Source organism: Cottoperca gobio, chromosome 20 (genome assembly GCF_900634415.1).
Source record: "Cottoperca gobio chromosome 20, fCotGob3.1, whole genome shotgun sequence".
Classification (NCBI taxonomy): Eukaryota; Metazoa; Chordata; class Actinopteri; order Perciformes; family Bovichtidae; genus Cottoperca; species Cottoperca gobio.
In genome coordinates, this window is record NC_041374.1 from 4,319,499 (window position 1) to 4,338,276 (window position 18,778).

An 18,778-nucleotide genomic window follows, 5' to 3' on the forward strand; every position below is an offset into this window, starting at 1 on the left:
GTAAAGTTTAAAACAAACTTTTAATGAAAACAAAACTGAAATACAGTACATGACCCAGACTGAACACCAGCGTGAGATCAAGGTAAAAGCTGTAAACCTTAACGCTGCACAGTTCACTCTTTTCCCTATTTGTGTAAAAATACCTTGTCCAACAAACTATACTCTAGAGACCTTGTCCAAGATGGACGCCTGTTCTTCACCGTTTGGATTCAGACTCAATGAAACTCATGCACCTCCAACTTTTTGGCCACTGTAACTTGCAAAAGGTAGACATGGTTTCAAAGTGACACGTGCATAGATCTGTTACCAAGTTCAAGGAATTCTTATAACGGGTCAAAGAAGGAAACGGGTTAAAAAAAAATCATGGGCAGACTTTCAGATTCATACACATACGGTCCTCCAGACACTCACAACAGCATGGTTAAGGCTGAGGATCAAGTATTTTAACTTATAATGGCCAAAATATTCAGTTTAATTCATCTTAATGCTACTAAAACCACTGAACCTTCTAGTCCAGATGGCTGATGAGTAACAACTTCTCCATAAACGTGTATGATGGTGGCTTAAATTGATCCCTTTGTTTAAAAAGTACAAAATGTTAAAAGAGGAATATGTGCCAAAATGGCAGCAGAAAATGAATTACATGTTTATATGAGGATGCAGTGGGTCTGCCACACACACACACACACCTGCAGAGCACCAATAATCATCTGTTAATACTAAACATGTTTAGATGCTAACTCGCCACAAGCAAACTTTCACTCCTTTATAAAAGCTAAAATTAAATAAAATCATAAAGCATTGACAAAATGTAGTTTCAATTTAAAATACTGTCATTAAAATGGAGCATTGTACTCGCACTTGGCTAAATGAGAGTCAGCTTTGAGAAAACGTTTGCATGCCAACACTGAATCTACACCACGTGGCTCAAAGTTAATGACGAGGGAGATTCATATTTGAACACATTTCAATACGGCACCAATAAATTCTAGTGATTATAATCACCGACGATGTAGCTTATGAAACTGAAATCATGTGTAACATAATAATGGCTGTGCTCACGGAAAAAAACCAGATGAGAACATTATTCTGAAAACCTCCCTCGTGCCACCGTTCCCCTCAGAACTGGATTTACAATACTGTTTGTTTGTCCTGTCAAATCTTTACCTGAACATGAACAAACTTATATAGAGGCAAAATAATAATAATAGAGCTGCACCAATGTTTATGGCATTCTCTTGCTATGATATGGTGTGACATGATATGTATTTAGTGTAAATATTGTCCAGTGCAGCCCTGCTTTGCACTTGGACATACTCTTAACTTATTGAAAGGATCTTCTTCTTCTCCTCCTTTACTGTAAAAGTGGCCGTTGGTTCCAGATAGCCACACCGTTTCACCAGATCTGGTCACGTTCCCCTCGACTTGGAGAAACACCAGCTCCACTGTAACAATTAAGCTGTGGAAGGTGTCAATAATCCTCCGCCTTGTGCCGTCTCCAGAGGTCAAAGTCCAAGTTTGTCATAAAAAAAAAAAAAAAGTAACAATGAGGAGAAGCTGATGTTGCCACAGTGTGGGTGGTGCAGGTAATCAGGCCGTTGTCGGCTGAGGGAGGGGCTATCTGAGTCCAGCCCGCGAGGTCATCCACTCAAGGCCTTGGCATAAACTGGAAAAACAAGGCAGATGTGTCAGCAGAGGAAGAATGTACATACTTAGACAGAAAGCAAACTCCAAGGATGTCTCGATATAATTAAAACATGGCAGTTTCTCCCCTTGCTGCACTAAATATTTACAATATACAAGTGATGGACGGATAAAGCTCAATGAGGCTTTCTTCCCGTTTGTGCTGAGAAGTTTCAGAGTTTTAAACTCGGTACGCACAGCGACACCTGCTGGTTTACAGAACTCAGAGCAGTCATGTGTATTTATTCAACCTATTAAACTTTTGTGTGGTGCAGTAAATACACACATTATTGTTAAATATGCTACCGTAAAATAAATAATGAAACATAAATGTACCTTATCGGTGCGGTCCCACGTGTTTTAACAACATGGTAAATATATGATGCGATTCAAGAAAGTTAATCTTTAAAATATTACTTTTGAGATATTTCCAGACATACGATGATCAGTTATCCTGCTACACGCTGTACACACTGTACACACGTGCACAAGCATCAACATGAGTCTTACCCCTCTCCTGTAAGTGCACAGCAGGACTGTATGTGCCAGGGGTGATCTTTGATGGAGCTCAGGGTGAGGTATTTGGAGATCTCCGCTGCAGACATACAGTCCTTCATATCCTGCTTATTGGCAAATATCAACACAGCTGCTTTCCGCAGGTCCTGAGGGGAGAGCACAGAGAACAATGAATGCATAACCACGCTCTCTGACACCTTTTGAAGCTCTAAACAATGCGGCGGGGTGGAAAGGCTCCTTTAAAATCACCCTCCGTTTTAAAGAGTGTGTGTAGTCTGCTTCCTTATGGCCGTACAGAGCTGTGTTTTACCTCATGTGCCAACATCCTGTAGAGCTCCTCTTTAGAGATGGCCAGCCTCTCTCTGTCTGTGCTGTCCACCACCAGAATGATGAACTGCAGAGGAGGGGGCAAAGGACATTTACAGCAATGAAATGCAACACAGCGGGCGAGTATTTCCGAGGCCAAGGGCCTCACAATGGGTACCGGTGACTGCTATGCTAATATCCCCTTTTTGATTGAGAGCGTGACCCCCGTATGACAAAAGACTAATGGCATGGTAATGTTGCTGAGATGTGAGAGACGCCATTAAAACTAAACCACACAGGAAAAGGTTTCAACAACACGCATTATCCAACATGACTGTGACCTAAATCACAGCCAGGGATCTTCACGAGTCGGACACGGCTTCACTGTGGAGTGAAGTTACCATAGTTACTACAATATATGGTTTCTATAGTAACTCTATTCTAACAGCTTCTCTGCCATAAATATAAACCGTTTAACTGTAAACACAGGTTGAGTACATTATATAATGTAAATATATTCGGTACACATATGGACAAAAAGAAAATCTTCACGATTTAGAGGCTTGAAAAATGATAGAAACGTTTAATCAATCATTATAATCCATCTGTCGATGAATGTTTTCAGCTCTTTCGCAGAGACGTGTAAGAGAGCAAGAGTTTAGGAGTCAGGTCATGTGTGAAGAGGTGTTTGCATTTACGTGTGACCTGTTGTGTGGTATGAACGGTCAAATGCGGGTTAAACCCACACTGAATATCCCATGTCATGGCAGATGTTACATCTGGAGAGTTTAATACATGCAAGAGCTCTCTTTAAGACACATCTGCCGATGCCATGACTCTCCTGTTCTTCTCCTTTCTCCAAAACACTGCGGAGGCTGACCCTCTCTTTGCCGTTCAGTCGGGCCCCTTTGTGAAAGGGTGACCCCTGCTGCCGTCTGTGCTCTGAACAAACACACCAGCTGCCACGCTCAGGAAGAAAAGTGCTGCTGGACAATACTTCTGTTCCCCCCCCCCCATCTGATAGAAAGCAGTACACGGTGTACATGTGTTCTAATACTGTTGCCTGTATTTCTCACCTCTGTATTGGAGTAGTAGGTGTTCCAGGAGGACCTGAGGGACTCCTGTCCTCCTATATCCCACATCAGAAAGTGAGTGTTCTTCACTACTATTTCTTCCACATTGCTCCCGATGGTGGGTGAAGTGTGGACGACCTCATTCATCAGACTTGATAAAAAACAGAACCATAAAGTTAGTTTCTGCTGGAGAAGGACGACTGAGCAGAAGTAGGTTCCAACTGTAAATTTGATAAATAAAACTACTTACAATTGGTAGAGGATGGTGGTTTTCCCTGCATTATCGAGTCCGACGATTATCACCTTGTGCTCTGCAAAAGAAACAGTAACATGGTTATCATGTAAAAGCCTTAAGAGGCAATGAGTATGTCATAAAGTATATCTGGTCACAGTAAATACAATGCATTCATGTCATTCATTGCTGCCTATTCAAAACCATACAGGCTGAACTTATTTCCTGACCTCCCCCATTATCGCTGAAACTACAGGAACTTCTTTCCATTCATGAATACCAGCTAGCACAGTTTGCAACAGTAAAGGCTTTGGCGGCTGTGAAGCAGACAAACATAACAGACTAAATGCAGAATCAGAGCTGACACAGACATGCCAAAATATTCCACTTTAGTGTTTTGACTTTTCCACCTTTTTGAGGCCTCTGGCAGCTGAGGAGGAAGGAAGTATGGTCAGAGGGCTCACAGTTCTGACAGGGTCTGTGCATCGCACTAGGTTTTGGAGATTGTTGCATGTCTATTGCTTCCCCAAAGGGAAGCTTATCCTGGGACGATCCTGGCAGCACAAGCTGAGTGGAGCCATTACAAAAAAGTTCCCTTTTTAACAACTCTAAAACAATGTAATGGAAACAACACAGGGGAACACATGTTACTCAAGCACATCTAACCCCGGGTTGGGTCAGATTTCCTTTCAAATTTATTATTTTACTGGGAACAAACTATATCAGCTGTCAAAGATTTATTTCTGTGGATTACTTGAAAATAGCTATCTAAGCAGTGTACTTATATGTTAACCATTTCTATATATTCCATATTTATTAAGCCGAATACTGACAATATTACTAGGGGAAAATGCTAATTTGCTTGCAAGTATCTTTGACTTTAATGTCTTGGTCTTCTAGCACAACATGGAGCACTTTTTAAAAGATGGTGACACTGCACCTCAGGCTTAAGAGCTTGCCTTCCTTTAACACACACTGCAGCAAAACACTTTCAGAAAAGAATAACGCAATACAACAGCAAAGACATATTTAAAGTGACATTAAACAATTGCCAGCGCCAGTACTTCTGGTCTGATTTGCTACTTTTGAGGTGATCTATTTACTGTGTTGATGACATGTATTTAGCTACTCTGATGCTAACAATGCCACTCAGGCTTTAAACTCTTGAAAGTGAATGAAACTTGACACCAGGAACAGTGTAACCCAGAATTAGGGAATGAAAGTAGGAGTCAGTCTCTGCAACTCAGGCCAAAGGAAGAGAGGGATTCATACTAAGTTCACTAAAGATAAATAAATTAAAATACCATTACAGTACTAGAGTAGAATATGAAAATGCTCAAATAGTTTTTTCTTTATCTTAGCATGAAATACCAGATCCTTCATTTAGTTGAATATCTCTCATTACAGCAAAAGTAAGAAAACTACAAACTAGTAACATGTAGTTGAACACTTATTTAATAACTTAAATTAGATTCGTTTTTAAAAAATCAATAAACTAAATAAAGTTTACTCTGCATCTTGAAGTTAGAAGACAGACATTTCCCCCTTTGTGATATTTCCCTGTATAACACACACACACACACACACACACACACAAGTACTTTGTGTTAAAGGGTGGGATCATCAAGGCTCTTTAGTTGTAGCCCACCATTCCTTTGTTTTTCACTTTGTACTTTGCATTTTTAAACTGGCAACAACTGAATAATTATTTGTGAATATATTTCCTATTGTGAAGCAAGCTGCACCGTAGAAACTTTAAATTTAACACATTTTTTTTGAAAGTTAGGGGAAAGTTATGTAATGCTATGTGTCCTGGAAAGTGAGCTGATTGATGAAAACACTCGTGCAGGCTTACTGTGACTTAAGCTAATCATGTTGGTTGACAACCTGATAAATAGATTAAGTTTGGGATGTTTAACTGTAGTTTAAATGGTTGTTTTTGAAGCGAGAGTTAGACAAAGGCAGCTCAGATGGGAGTCCTGGAGTCACAGCGAGCTGTAGCGAGATAATTCGCCCCCCATCTGTTATTATAGTCTTGCTGCTCACTTTATGCTAACGGCTAACGGCTAACAGTTATTACCGTCAGTTGAGAAGCTAGCGGGAGGTTAGAGAGCCGTTACAATATCACCGACACCCACCTTGGTTACAGAAGAAGCTCCACAGTTTGGCGAATATGAGGCCCATTGTTTAGGTTAATGTCCGCCCGTCTGTCGGTCAGTAGAGTGGGCAGCAGCACCGAGCTTCTCCACTCTCACGTCCACTCCGTACTATCCGCGGCTGGCTGCGGCCAGCTAACATTAGCTGGATGATCTCTTGTCCGCAAAACACCTCACCGACCTTTCGAACACGGACTCCATGCGCTCCGGTTAGCTAGCGCGAGGATAAAACGGTGTAACGTAACATAGACGTGATTGTGTTATTGTCGTGGGGCTCAGGTAAACGGCAAAGCCTCCACAAATCGTATAAACACAAGGTGGTAAGTGCGGCAAAGCGTTGACTGTGCTCGCACGGCTTCTTTTGCTCGGTGGCTGCTGGCAGTGGTTTGCGGTAGAAAAAAAAGCAACCCAAGCTATTCAGTCATCTTCCAACGTGATGACGTAGAGGTGTGTACACGTCGGCCTTTTTGTTTTCAGTTACCTTCCAACGTGATGACGTAAGGTGTGTACACGTCGGCCTTTTTGTTTTAGAGCAGCTTTCAAAAAACACAGACAAAACACAGAAGACGTAAACACACACTCATTAACATACATAACTATTATACAAATGTAATTCAGAATTTAAAGTACTTATTGTAAAGCCTACTAGGTAGTAGGCACAGTACAACAGACAATAAGTAATGTTTTATTTCACCATTCAGACAAATAGAATTGTATTGTATTTTACTTTTATGTATTTATTTTTATTAATTATTTAAAACGGCAGCACTTTATTTATTTATTTGTATTTCATTTTTTTTTATCAGTGAAAGAAGACATAGTACAACAAGTTGAGAGATTAGACAATGACAGTAAAACATAACAGATTATGATGTAAGATTTGGTACAGATTTTTAGTGTTTTTCATTGTAACACTTAATTTTACGTCTCCCTATTTAGCAATTACAAGAACATATACTGTGCAACTATAATGTAGTTGCAAGCAGATTTAAGTGTTTTCATGTGAATCCCGTAATCGAGGCCGGTGTAGAAACAGATAATAAATAACAATATAGTAAAACAGAACATTAGTAATGTAAAAAAATGTCTTCACAGGGGAACTTATAATTACTGACAAATACATTAAGAAATAACATTTTTTATTTCTACATTATAATGTGGAAACAATGTACTTTTTAATATGTCTTTCTGTTTAAATAGCTGCATATATATATATATATATATATATATATATATATATATATATATATATATATATATATATATATATATATATATATATATATATATATACACATACATACACACCCTACATATCTAAATAAAACACACATATTATACAGGTGTTGGTGATCAACAGGTTGCATTACTTCAATTTATGAATTCAACTAGTGTCATGTGACCAAGCTGGTGACGTATACGGAAGTAGTAGCCAAAACACCAACGGTACATGCCTTCACAGAACGTGAGTAATTTAAGATGATTAAAATAGCCTTTAGATCGCTATAACACTTATATAAGACTATTTACCAGTCATTAATTGTGAATGTAAGAAGCAGATGTGTTGAATAGGACTGAATAAGAGTATTCAGATTATAAATATGACCTGTGTGTTGGACGTAAAGTAACGTTAGGTCTATTATAAGATATTATTTAATGCTGGCAGGAGAGACACTTCCTCAGGTCATTCATACCACAATGACTGCTGTTATTTAAATCTCTCATATTTGTAACATGAAATTCAGATAGTGTCAGTAATAGACGGACATTGTGGGGAAGGATTAACAGGTTACGAGATAAATTAGCTTTTTATTTTGATTAACATTTCTCATAAAACACATTTAAACTTGTTTTTAATTGTTTTATTCTGTGCTTTACGTCATTTGTTTTCAATTGCATGTGTTGAATTGCTTTTTATCTGTTATCGTCACGATTTGTGTTTTATTACACTATTGGCATTATTAATTTATTATATATATATATATATATATATAATACATTAATTATATATTATATATTCTTATTATATTAATTATATATTATATTATTATATATTATATTATATTAATTATATATTATATTATATATATATATATATATAGATCTATATATAGATCTATCTATCTACAAAAAGCCAACAATTTACCTTCAATACGATTACCATTAAATACAGTGACAAGCACCAGATCAATCATGAATTTTCCTTTTCAAATTTAGTTTAAAATTAACCTAATTATGATCAATTCTGAGTTATTTTGGTTTTCTTCAATATTATTATTATCATTATTACATCTGTCTCTGTACTGTGGCATAAACAACAGTAAAGTAAGTGTTTCCTGTTTGATTATCCACCACAACATCAGCAAGTCTTAACCGCTCATTGATTTTCAACCTCATCCAATCATCATCAGAGGCTTCTGTAACCACATCTTTCTACAATCTCCTATCGCAGTTAGTCAATCATGATTTATGTGCTTCTCTGTTATTGATCGGATACTTTTCTTTGTACAGATTGAAGATGTCTATTTTTCCAAGGATTTCTCTGAAGCCTGAAGTCTCTGATTATCTCAAGAGTGTCTTCTTAAACAATGAGGTTGGAATTTAATTGTTTTTCTTTTCCTTTTTATTACAAGTGTAATAATACTGCCATGTGCTTGATGTCCTCAATGGTAGCTGCCTTGAATGGTAGTTCAAGGCACTTGAAACTTGAAATCAAGGTATAATAGTTTAACCTCATATTTCTCCTCCCTTTAACGTCGTCTTGTTTGCGTTCAGGTGTTAGCTGCAGTCGGCCTTCAGGAGGCAGAAAGTCGTTTCCAGAAGCTGCTCACATGTCTGTCTCACCCTCCTTCGTACACTTGTGTTCGGGCCAGCACTCATCTAGCTCCCCTGGAAGAGATCCGACACAAGTTGGGAGAGGATCTGAAAAAGGTGAGAATGAAAGAGGGATAAAGGGAAGGGAACCCACAGTGGTGGTCAGTCCAGTCAAAACCATTCAGTGTGTTGTTGTTATCGAAGCAGCAGATGTGCAGCTCATCAGCGGAGGAGTTCTCCGTTCAGATTCTTCCTCACCCGCGAATTCCAGATGTGCTGCTCCTTCCCGTCGATGGCCCGAGGTATGTAAGGAATGCTGGAACAACGTCAGACGAATCTGAATCTGCTCTATGGAGTACACACTCAGACTTAAATCGCAGTATCAGTCCGACCACTGGGCGAGTCTGAGACAAACCTGCATGGAATGACAGTAAAAACACTGAAAGTTGTCATTTACCAATTTAGGTGTGTGTTTTGATCCCAAAGAGATAAAAATAAAATACAGTAACCGAACATTTAAGATCTATTTTTGCATAAAATGTCCCTTTTTTATTTTTAATAACACCTTAAGGAAATAGCTTAAAGCTTAAATATGTTGCGATTAATATCTCCATTATCCTACTGGTGTATAAGTGTGTGACTTCCCCCTCTCTCATGTTCTCAGACCTGTGAAGCAGCTCAGCTCAGAGGTGGTGGTTGGCGCTCAGTGTGGCAGTGCCGTACTGAGAGGCGCTCATGTCTTCGTCCCGGGGATCGTCGGCAGCCCCAAGTGTGAGACTTAAAGACCGATGCTGTTAAAGTCAATAAAAAAACCAACATATTTAGTTTTCTAACATGAACTCTGTGTTTCTTTGCTCTCAGACATGAAGGCTGGAGATGTGGTGTCTGTCCTCTCTGACTTGGAGGGTCGGTGCACCCGAGGAGCCACAAGCTTCCAGGGAAAGAGAGGGTTTGTGGGAAATGGAGTCGCTCAAATAGCCCGCTCCAGCATCTTCTGCACAGATGAACCCACCAAGTAAATACACTTTTTAAAAAGATACTAATATGACTTTATAGGGGGAGTGAACAATATCAAAGAGTTAAAAGCCTTTATTATAGTGGCTGCATGATTAAATACAAGGGTCAAACAATCATATTGATTAAGTGGTTTCAAATTCAAAAAGTAAAAGAGTCACTGTCTTTTGTTATTTTAGAGGAATAGGTGTTCGGATGGTAGAGCCACTTTACCAGAGTCCTTCCTTCGATGGTGTTCTCCCCAACCTGGCATTCCTACAGGTATTTATAATGTCAAAAGTAATTATGTGTTCCCATCCATAATGTCCCAGAAGTGTCACTAAATAAATAATACGGTACAACAGAGGGATGCACTTGTCATTTTTGGACACCGTTTTGTCTTATCTGACGTGCAGAACCTGCCCTCTGTAGTGGTGGGACACGTTCTCGGGCCTCGTCCTGGAGAACGGATCCTGGATATGTGTGCTGCGCCCGGAGGGAAGACCTGCCACATTGCTGCGCTCATGGAGGATCAGGTACAAATTGTACACTCAGCTGCAGATGTTAGCTGCTCGGGGGATCAGGTTCATTTTCAGGGTTTCAATCTGTGAATCCAGTCGACACATCGTGATCCCGAGCAAAAATAAGGGTCTGACCCCCCCCCCCCAAAGGCATCACAAGATAAATCTGAGGGGTAATGAGACGATAAATGGGATTGTGGAGGATCAAAAACATATTTCTTCTCCGCCTTTCTCCTGACGTTTCTCTAAAAAAATGATGTGCTGGATGGTTTTGCCCTTCAGGCTTCTAAAGGTTATCCAAATGAAACAATTTAAGAAAGGTTGAACTGCTCGTAGACGCAGACATTTTGGTGGACACAAGGCAGAAAAGGTTGGAAACCACTGATCTAGAAAATGATTGTTCCTAAGATAGGACGTGTTCATTCACGCTAAGCACTCCTGAGACGACTTCGCTTGCTTCTGTGTCCTCCGTGAAGAAGACACACGTTAAGTGGAATATAATATAATTAGCATTACATGCGTTTATTAATTTAAGTGTAGTGCTTTTATTTGAGTAAGATTTTGAACTGCGGACTTTTGCTTGTAATTAAGTATTATAAAGGATATGATATGACTCTATAGCTGATGCTATTTGTTCCTCGTGTATGAATGTCTGTCTCTTTCCGTGTCACACAGGGCGAGGTTGTGGCTCTGGACAGAGTCAAAAATAAGATCGATCGAATTCGTCAAAATGCCCAAATGTTGCAATTACGTTCAATCAAAGTTTATTGCTTTAACAGCATTCGAGCTGTGAGCAGCAACGCGGCCCAGGATACTGAAGGTACAGCGTGACAGCATAAATAATGTATATATATAATGTGTGTATACATTATATAGCACTTGTTTTTACTGAACATATTGCAGGACCTCCCTTCCCTCCTGAAAGTTTCGACCGGGTTCTGCTGGACGCCCCCTGTAGCGGACTCGGACAGAGACCCAACATGTCCTGTACCTGGAGCCTCAAAGAGATCTGTTCCTACCAGCCACTGCAGCGCAAGTTATTCCACACTGTAGGTGTAGCGCTTTCGCATCCTGTTTTTTCTCACATCACATTGATAGTTCATTTTGACAAGTAGATGGCAGCATTTGGCAGATATTACTCTGCTGTTCCACTGCTCAAAGTTGTGTCTGATAGAAACATTACTCGTCAGGTGACTTTTCAAACCCCCAATCCACTGATGCTGTAATCCTTACTTTTTATACAAATGTTCATAAATGTAGACAAAACTAAAGTGAAATCTGTGTTAGTAGCTTTTTTTTTGTAGTATGGCTAACAGATGGATTACCAGAGGGAGATTAGAGTCCAATGCAGAGGGCATATAGTGATACATCAATGTTCACACGCACATCCTCAGAGATGTTCAGCATCTAGACTGAATAAAGACACATTTTTATGTTGCCGCTTGTGTCCAGTTAACTGATTGTTTGGCCACTTGGGGGCAGCAGAAACACAACTGACCCGACTGAAAGTTGATATGACAAACATGTTAGCAAAGTTTCTTATTTTCACATCCAGCAGAGAAACATTGTCATTACTTTGGAGTCCTTCGGTAAGCGCTCCACTATGTTTACCAGCGAGTGTCTAACTTTTATTTTTAAAGCTTGTCCAACAACAATGCTGCGAGCGGGCGAAACACAAGCTGAGACTTCATCATCACAATAGGAGCAACCTCTTTCACATTGTTATTTTAGAAATATTGATCGTAGCCGCTTTAATAAAAGGTCTTTATGTATTGCAGGCAGTGCAGTTGTTGAAGAAAGGCGGGGTTCTTGTGTACAGCACCTGCACTGTGACTCTAGCAGAGAATGAGGAGCAGGTAGCCTGGGCCCTCGAAACCTTCCCCTGCCTCACGCTTCAGCCTCAGGTAAATATATATGAATATAAACACTTTAGCCTCGTGGACAGAATCACAAATATGATGTTAGGAAACCTCACCAAATCACGCTATTGTTTCCAGGAGCCTCATATTGGCGCAGAAGGCATGCTGGGAGCCGGCCTGTCACCTGAGCAGCTGCGCCTCCTCCAGAGGTTCAGCCCTGAGCTGAGCTGGGACCAGACAGGAACGGCAGCCCCCCTCCCCTGCAGGGCCGACGGCGACACTATCGGCTTTTTTATTGCAAAGTTCCTGAAAAACTGACCGGAGGGCATGTTTTCTCTTACAGCACCATCAGCTCTCACACGAGACTGCAGACAGGAACAATAGTGTTTATATTACAACACTGTGTGTGCTTTGACGGGGCAGTGTTGACAAAGACGCTCACTGTGCTGTTTACAGCATCTGCCTCTTAACAGCTGCTCTCTGAATCTGCGGGCCATATAGGGATAAGCTTTATAAACACCGAGGGCACGAGAGAGGAGAGTGCACGGGAGGGAGGGAGGGAGGCACGAGGGGATGGAGAGTGAATGAGTATTGGCAAATGCAGCAGTGCTTGCATCGCCATAACAACAGTGACGACACAGCTGCCATGGTGACCGTGGATTCGCTGGATTTCAGAGATCAGGAAGTAGCGTGCAGAAAGAGGTCATGAGAGGTATTAACAATTTAGTGTCTTTCAGTAGTGGTGGAGACGACTGGGACTTCTAATTAAAACTTCTGCTGCTCGTAAGAGAGACATTATGCAGAGTGTAGATCACACCAGAAGGAAACTATTCACTTCTTTCAAAGGAAAAAGTTCTCCCGGTTCATTAATATATTAAGAAACTGCACATTATCCAGTTAGTGAAATATTGAAATATGAAATAATGGTTTAAATATAAATTACAATACTCATCACTAATGTATTTAATGAACATTGAATCATGGGTGTCCATTAAATCTGCAGAATTTATAAATCTTTGCCTTCAGTGCACTTACATCTGGCCTCATCATGCGGCATTTTGAGGACCTTCACAATGACCTCCGCTCAATCCCTCTTCCTGGGAATACCATTAGACTCTTATAAGTCCATCCACGCGCATCTGTCTGGAAATGCCAGATGACTGCACACCTCCCTGTATTTGTGTGCATTTCACTGTATTCACTGCTTCACATCTGCACTGAAGGTGTTTGTTTTCAACAACATTAAAATTCTGAGAGAAAAACCGCTGCTTGTTTGTCTATTTTGGAGGCATCTGTGTGTGGAGAAGCTATTTTAGATGCATCCCCTCAGTGTTGTCATTCATGGCTATGTTGTCATGACGACTCAGGAGGCAGGCCGAGGAGTCTACCTCAATTTTTCAGCAGAGTTTCAGAGGACTATTTATAGACACCGCTCTCCTCCTCTGTCTGGGTCTTCTGATAAAGCACACATCAAATCCTTCTCTCCCCTCGTCAGTCCTCTGTTGCCAACTTTATTCTTTATATTTATGCATTATGTACATACACATGTACACGGTTAGAAAATCTGTAGTGCTACCAACGTAGCATAGAAATGGGGTGTTTTTTTATAATTACAATTTTCAGGCAAAATCAAAGAAAGTGAAGGACGGGTTTGTAAACAGAGGGGCATGGCGCCAGCTCAATTCAGATAGATAGATCATGTGAGTAGGGGGAGTGAATTAATGGTAAAAGACAAAACAATCTTTGTCTGGTAAACATGTTTGAATAGTTTGAGTTGCAAATGCATCTTTTAATTTTTTTTTTAGTGAGGAACGTACTGAAGAAGATATCCTAAAATGAACATTCTTTATACTCTGAGGTGGGAATTAAACAACATTCATTAGAAAAAGGGGGTCAGACTTAATAAAAGATGAACCTTGAAGGAGTTTTGGTAGTAGACCAACAGCAAAGTTGCAATGTCATATCAAATTTCACTTGAAACCAACATGAATCAGTAAAAGTGCAGAATAAAGGGTGTATCAATGTTATAAAATGTTTCTGGACCCATACAAAGAGAACAGTACTGCATCTACGAGAGGAAGTTGTAGAATTTGTTTGTCTTGTAAGGCAAGACTAAGGTGCACCTCAAGGGAGGCTTAAATATGTCAGAACCAAATGTCTAAAACCATGGTTGCAGAATTTTGAAAAAGGAACTAAGCAATAAATGACAAACATAAAATTAAGAGCGTAGCCTGACACTTTAGGGAATACGCTTACTAGCTTCCTTGCTGAAAATTAGATGACAACATCAATACCCCTTTTGTATCTGTCTGTTACGTATGAACCTGCAGCTAGCGATAGCAGCCGGTTAGCTTACAGCAAGTTAGCTTACAGCAGGTTAGCTTACAGCAGGTTAGCTTACAGCAGTTAGCTTACAGCAGGTTAGCTTACAGCAAGTTAGCTTACAGCAGGTTAGCTTACAGCAGGTTAGCTTACAGCAAGTTAGCTTACAGCAGGTTAGCTTACAGCAAGTTAGCTTACAGCAGGTTAGCTTACAGCAGGTTAGCTTACAGCAGGTTAGCTTACAGCAAGTTAGCTAAAGTTAAAACAACCTGATGTTTTTAGATTTAGTTATTTATACAAACTAAACAAAGAGATACAAAATGTGAATTAGTGAGCTTTAGAGTTTTTTTGTTACCTTGATACAGAGAATGACTAGCTGTCTTCCTGTTTACAGCGAAGCTAAGCTAACCGGCTGCTAGCTGTAGCTTAATAATTTGAGTGCTATTGATCTTCTCATTTAGACCCAGTTGGCAGTTAATTAGGTAGCTAAAACTAATGTAGTCTAATACAGTCCTGCTCTTAAGACTAACCTCATTGATATAAATGGGGTTGACAAAATAATAGAAACACCTGCCAGTATAGCGATACACAATACAATCCAACAGCACCAAACACCGCAGCCTCCAAAAGATCATGAAATTCAGTTTCAACAAAAACTGAACATTATAACCTTCATGAAGGTAATATTAATTGCAGGACTGTTGTATTAGACTGCATTAGCTTTAGCTAGGTGTACCTAATAAACTGGTACTCTCAGCAAGACGGCAACTAAATGTTTTTCCCAAATTGACAAACTATTCTTTTAAACAAAATACCTCTGGAAATACAGCATCAAACTAACTTGGTTAGTCAACCATTGCAGTCAACCCTAGCAGTAGTCTGAATAAACAAATTATTCAATTGGTAGCAAGCAAAAAAAAAAAAAAAAAGATGCTAAATCACAGAAAGCACAGCTCAGTACAGAAAAATAATTCTGCTTTTGTGTCATGCTTTATCAAACACAGGTTTAAAATATGCATATTTGAGAATATTCATGCATATCCACACATAAACAACGTCTATGCATAGATACACACATACATATATTTATATTTGTATCTATGTAATCAAAATCCTGCCATTGAAAAAGATGCAACAGCTTTTACAAAGAAGTGTACATAAATAGGATGCCGTGGTTTCAGGGTATAGCAGCACAATGGGAGAACAGAATGGTTAAGAGTCCAAATGAGCTTCAGGAGGGATTTGGTCCGTCACTGGTGGATGTAGGAGTCTCTGGCCCATTCCCCCTGATCTCCTCTCTTTTTGGGAGCCACCTCCCCCTCTCGGTCCCTGTCCCTGTCCCGGTCGTAGTAGTGGTGGTGGTGGTCTCGTGCCGGCCGGTGATGGTGCGAGCGCTGCTTGTTTCGTTCGTTATGGTCCTGTTCGCGCTCCTTTGAGCGGTGGTGTCCCGTGCTGTGGCCGGCCTCCTCTGCCCCACCGCGGTGATGGTGGTGGTGATGGTGGTTGTGGTCCCGGTGGGGCAGTGGCTCGTAACGCTGTTGCTGCTGGGGGTGCCCCTCCCCTAGATCTTCCTCCTCTTCCTCTTCCTCCTCCTCCTCCTCCTCCTCCTCCTCATCATCATCCTCTTCCCGGTGGAGGAGCTGAGTGCGTGGCTCGATATAAGCAGAGTCCTTGCTCTCTCGGCTCTCTCGGCTCTCTCTGCTCTCGGGGGTCTCCGAGTCCAAAGTCTCCTGCCGGGAGAGACCCCGGCCCCGACCGCTGTGGTGGTGGTGATGGTGGTTGTGGTGCTCAGTCCTGGTGGAAGACGAACGGTGGTGGATGTGCTGGGCTTTCCTGGAAGCCTCTGTCCTCAGTGGCCTCTCCTCCTCATTGCCCTCCCCCTCAGCCTCTGCATCGGCGTCAGCCTGGTCCTGGTGGTGGTGGTGGTGATGGTGATGATGGTGCTGGTGATCCTCTTTGGAGCCCTTTCTCTCCACTAATGCTTTATCTCCTTTCGGCTCAGCACTGTTGCCCTGAGGTCAGTAACACAGGTCAGTCAGTTGGGTGATAGAAAGCAAGAAAAGGCACCGCAAACACACACAAACGCAACTCGTGCAGATTAATACTCACTCCACCCTTGTTGCTTCTGCACACACACACACACACACACACACACACACACACACATTGAAGGTTAATGAACCCTGGAGGAACATTTATCTGAGGGCCTCTTCACACTCACCACACTAGCAATCATCACTATCAGGATTTTCCTTATTTTCAGTCTTACATTTCCCATTGTGATGGCAGTGGATGGAGAGAGGGGTAGAGGTTATACAGCATTTACACAGTTACAAAGTTTTGTTATACCATACAAAATCATACCATGGAAATGGTATCCTGCATGACACGCTTAAAAAAAAACACCTTTAGTAGTAAGAACTGTAAATTAATTGTGTTTGATTTCAGGTAATTACGATTGCTTCTAACTAGCTTTAATTGCTGTATAATTAAATGGCTCCTCTGAAGCCCTAAATGTGACTGCATCTTTAAAACTGTATGGTTAGTCCAACTTATTGCTCATTATGTGCAAATTAAACAAGTCCAACAAAGCATCTCAGTATAATACTTGATGACACCATACGTGTGAGTATTGGAAAGGACAGTTTTGCTACAGGTATCCCCACCCTCTCTGCGGCCTCAGCTCTTGTACCTGCACGCCGGAGACTGGGGCGGGGCTGGAGGGCAGGGTGGCAGTGGGCAGCTTCGTTAGCATTGGGTTGGGGGGGGTTGCAGCTGGTGGGGTGAGTGCTTTTCCAGTAGGCCTCCAGGTAATCAGCCATATGCTCACATGCATCCTCCAGCTGGTTCTCATCGAGGATGATGTCAAACATCTCCTGAGGAAGGAGAGAAGGGTGCAGAAAGGGTAAAGAAAACGAAAAGGAGACATGTCGAAGTCGAGGAAACAAGACGGTGCTGTAGTGGAATTTCACAATAAAAGACTGTTTTGAGACATCTAAAATGATCTTCATATACAAACTGTTAGAGCATAAGCACTAAATAGCATTAGGCATTAATTCTGAGAAAATCTGAACTCCCTTAAGATATGAACTGCCATTTGAATTAAATTAAGCCTGCACTTTCACAAGCCTGGGGTGCTTGCTTCATTTTCTAAAATAATAACTAAGCAGATTACAGAAGAGCAGAAATAGAACTGGCACAAATTATAAAACTTTAAGAAATCTGACTTTAGATATGCATGCAACTAATACCTAGAACCATCTCTAATGGACACAATTCCAGATTGTTTTAAACACTGGATTCAAGTCGGTGATAGTTTGGGTAATTTGGGACCACTGTGTAGACTTACAGGAGGGCACTGAGCCAGCTTGTCAGCGGCCACCATCTGGACATTGAGGTGTTTGGCCTGAGACTTGCCTCTGGACTTGATGAGCCTCTGCAGCACCTGAGGGCAAATAAGGAAACAAGGTCATGGTTAATTCGCATTAAGTTGGACATTTAATTGTACTGGAGTATTTGTACATTGTTGTATTAGTACTTTTACTTACTTTTTCCACCACTGTTATTACAGTTATTAGAATTAGTAAGAATGACTGTGATTATCCCTTTAAGGTTAGCTGTATCTGATCTGGCAGCAGGTTGTAATTAAGAGGACAGGTGGGGGAGTGCTTCATTTTATCCCACTGCAAGTGTGATTCACACTGATGACGCTTTGATTTTAAGCTTGTATCTCATCCTTCTTTAGTCTTTTATCATTTTCTTTTTACCGATCACTGAATCACGAGCCTTTATTTTGTACTCAGTGATGAATCACATGCTGTATTTAACATCAGAGCTTCCTTTTAACTCACTTTGACCGGCTTTTACCACTAGATCAAACATTTCACACACCTTGGGAGACGTGATCTTGACGTAGACAATGATGGGGGCGAGGGAAGTCTTCCCTAGCTGTGACGGGTGATTGATGGTGTCGGCGTCCAGTACGACCAGCTGTAACGTCCGGGCCAGTTCGAAAATCCGCTCAATCTCACTCTGGACTTCAGCTGAAGAAGAAAGGGAGCCGTCAATTCAGAGGGTCTACTTTAGTTCTTTGTTCACAAGTGCAGCCGCTTGTTTAAGGAAACTGGAGTTTAATCAATCGGACGTCGTACCATCGTGACGGTTTGATATTTCATGTTTTTAATGTCAAGTCTTTTGCACCAATTGTTTTGAAAAGTGCCGTATAAATATATCTTAGCGACTGTTACATCACACAACCCGGACTCTAACAGATGACGCCGTGACTGCAAAAACTGTCCCACAA

At 40.9% G+C, this 18,778-nt stretch overlaps 3 protein-coding genes and 1 long non-coding RNA gene across 9 annotated transcripts in view; 1 reads left to right on the plus strand and 3 right to left on the minus strand.

Annotated features, from left to right (window-relative positions):
- Position 1: 1 nt before the first annotated feature.
- arl8 (ADP-ribosylation factor-like 8) lies at positions 2–6,377 on the minus strand. The gene is made up of 6 exons (XM_029457434.1): positions 5,949–6,377; positions 3,829–3,889; positions 3,582–3,729; positions 2,510–2,593; positions 2,194–2,345; positions 2–1,666 (listed from the first exon to the last, which is right to left on the minus strand). The coding sequence occupies exons 1-6, from the start codon at positions 5,992–5,994 to the stop codon at positions 1,618–1,620; spliced, it is 540 nt and encodes a 179-aa protein (XP_029313294.1). The 5' UTR covers positions 5,995–6,377; the 3' UTR covers positions 2–1,617.
- nsun6 (NOP2/Sun RNA methyltransferase 6) lies at positions 6,342–13,415 on the plus strand. Of its 6 annotated transcripts, none has more exons than XM_029457427.1 (12): positions 6,342–6,468; positions 8,478–8,559; positions 8,742–8,897; positions 8,985–9,082; positions 9,445–9,551; positions 9,642–9,795; positions 9,974–10,055; positions 10,190–10,309; positions 10,970–11,114; positions 11,198–11,343; positions 12,073–12,198; positions 12,292–13,415. In XM_029457427.1, exons 2-12 carry the CDS (start codon positions 8,485–8,487, stop codon positions 12,469–12,471), a joined length of 1,389 nt encoding a protein of 462 aa, XP_029313287.1. In that variant the 5' UTR covers positions 6,342–6,468; positions 8,478–8,484; the 3' UTR covers positions 12,472–13,415. The 6 variants fall into 6 exon arrangements, with proteins under 6 accessions (XP_029313287.1, XP_029313290.1, XP_029313286.1 ...); XM_029457430.1 differs by having other exon boundaries at positions 6,395–6,413; XM_029457426.1 differs by lacking the exon at positions 6,342–6,468 and adding an exon at positions 7,303–7,431.
- On the minus strand, positions 8,757–9,648 carry LOC115025310 (uncharacterized). The gene is made up of 3 exons (XR_003834194.1): positions 9,447–9,648; positions 9,039–9,195; positions 8,757–8,888 (listed from the first exon to the last, which is right to left on the minus strand). It is a non-coding gene; the product is annotated as an uncharacterized LOC115025310 (long non-coding RNA).
- Positions 13,416–13,636: 221 nt separating the features above from the next.
- cacnb2a (calcium channel, voltage-dependent, beta 2a) overlaps positions 13,637–18,778 on the minus strand; it is a 50,387-nt gene continuing 45,245 nt past the window's right edge. Inside the window, 5 exon segments of the mRNA XM_029457422.1 lie at positions 13,637–16,487; positions 17,168–17,257; positions 17,259–17,351; positions 17,825–17,920; positions 18,367–18,518. Of these exon segments, the coding sequence (XP_029313282.1) occupies positions 15,726–16,487; positions 17,168–17,257; positions 17,259–17,351; positions 17,825–17,920; positions 18,367–18,518 (1,193 nt within the window). The 3' untranslated portion in view covers positions 13,637–15,725.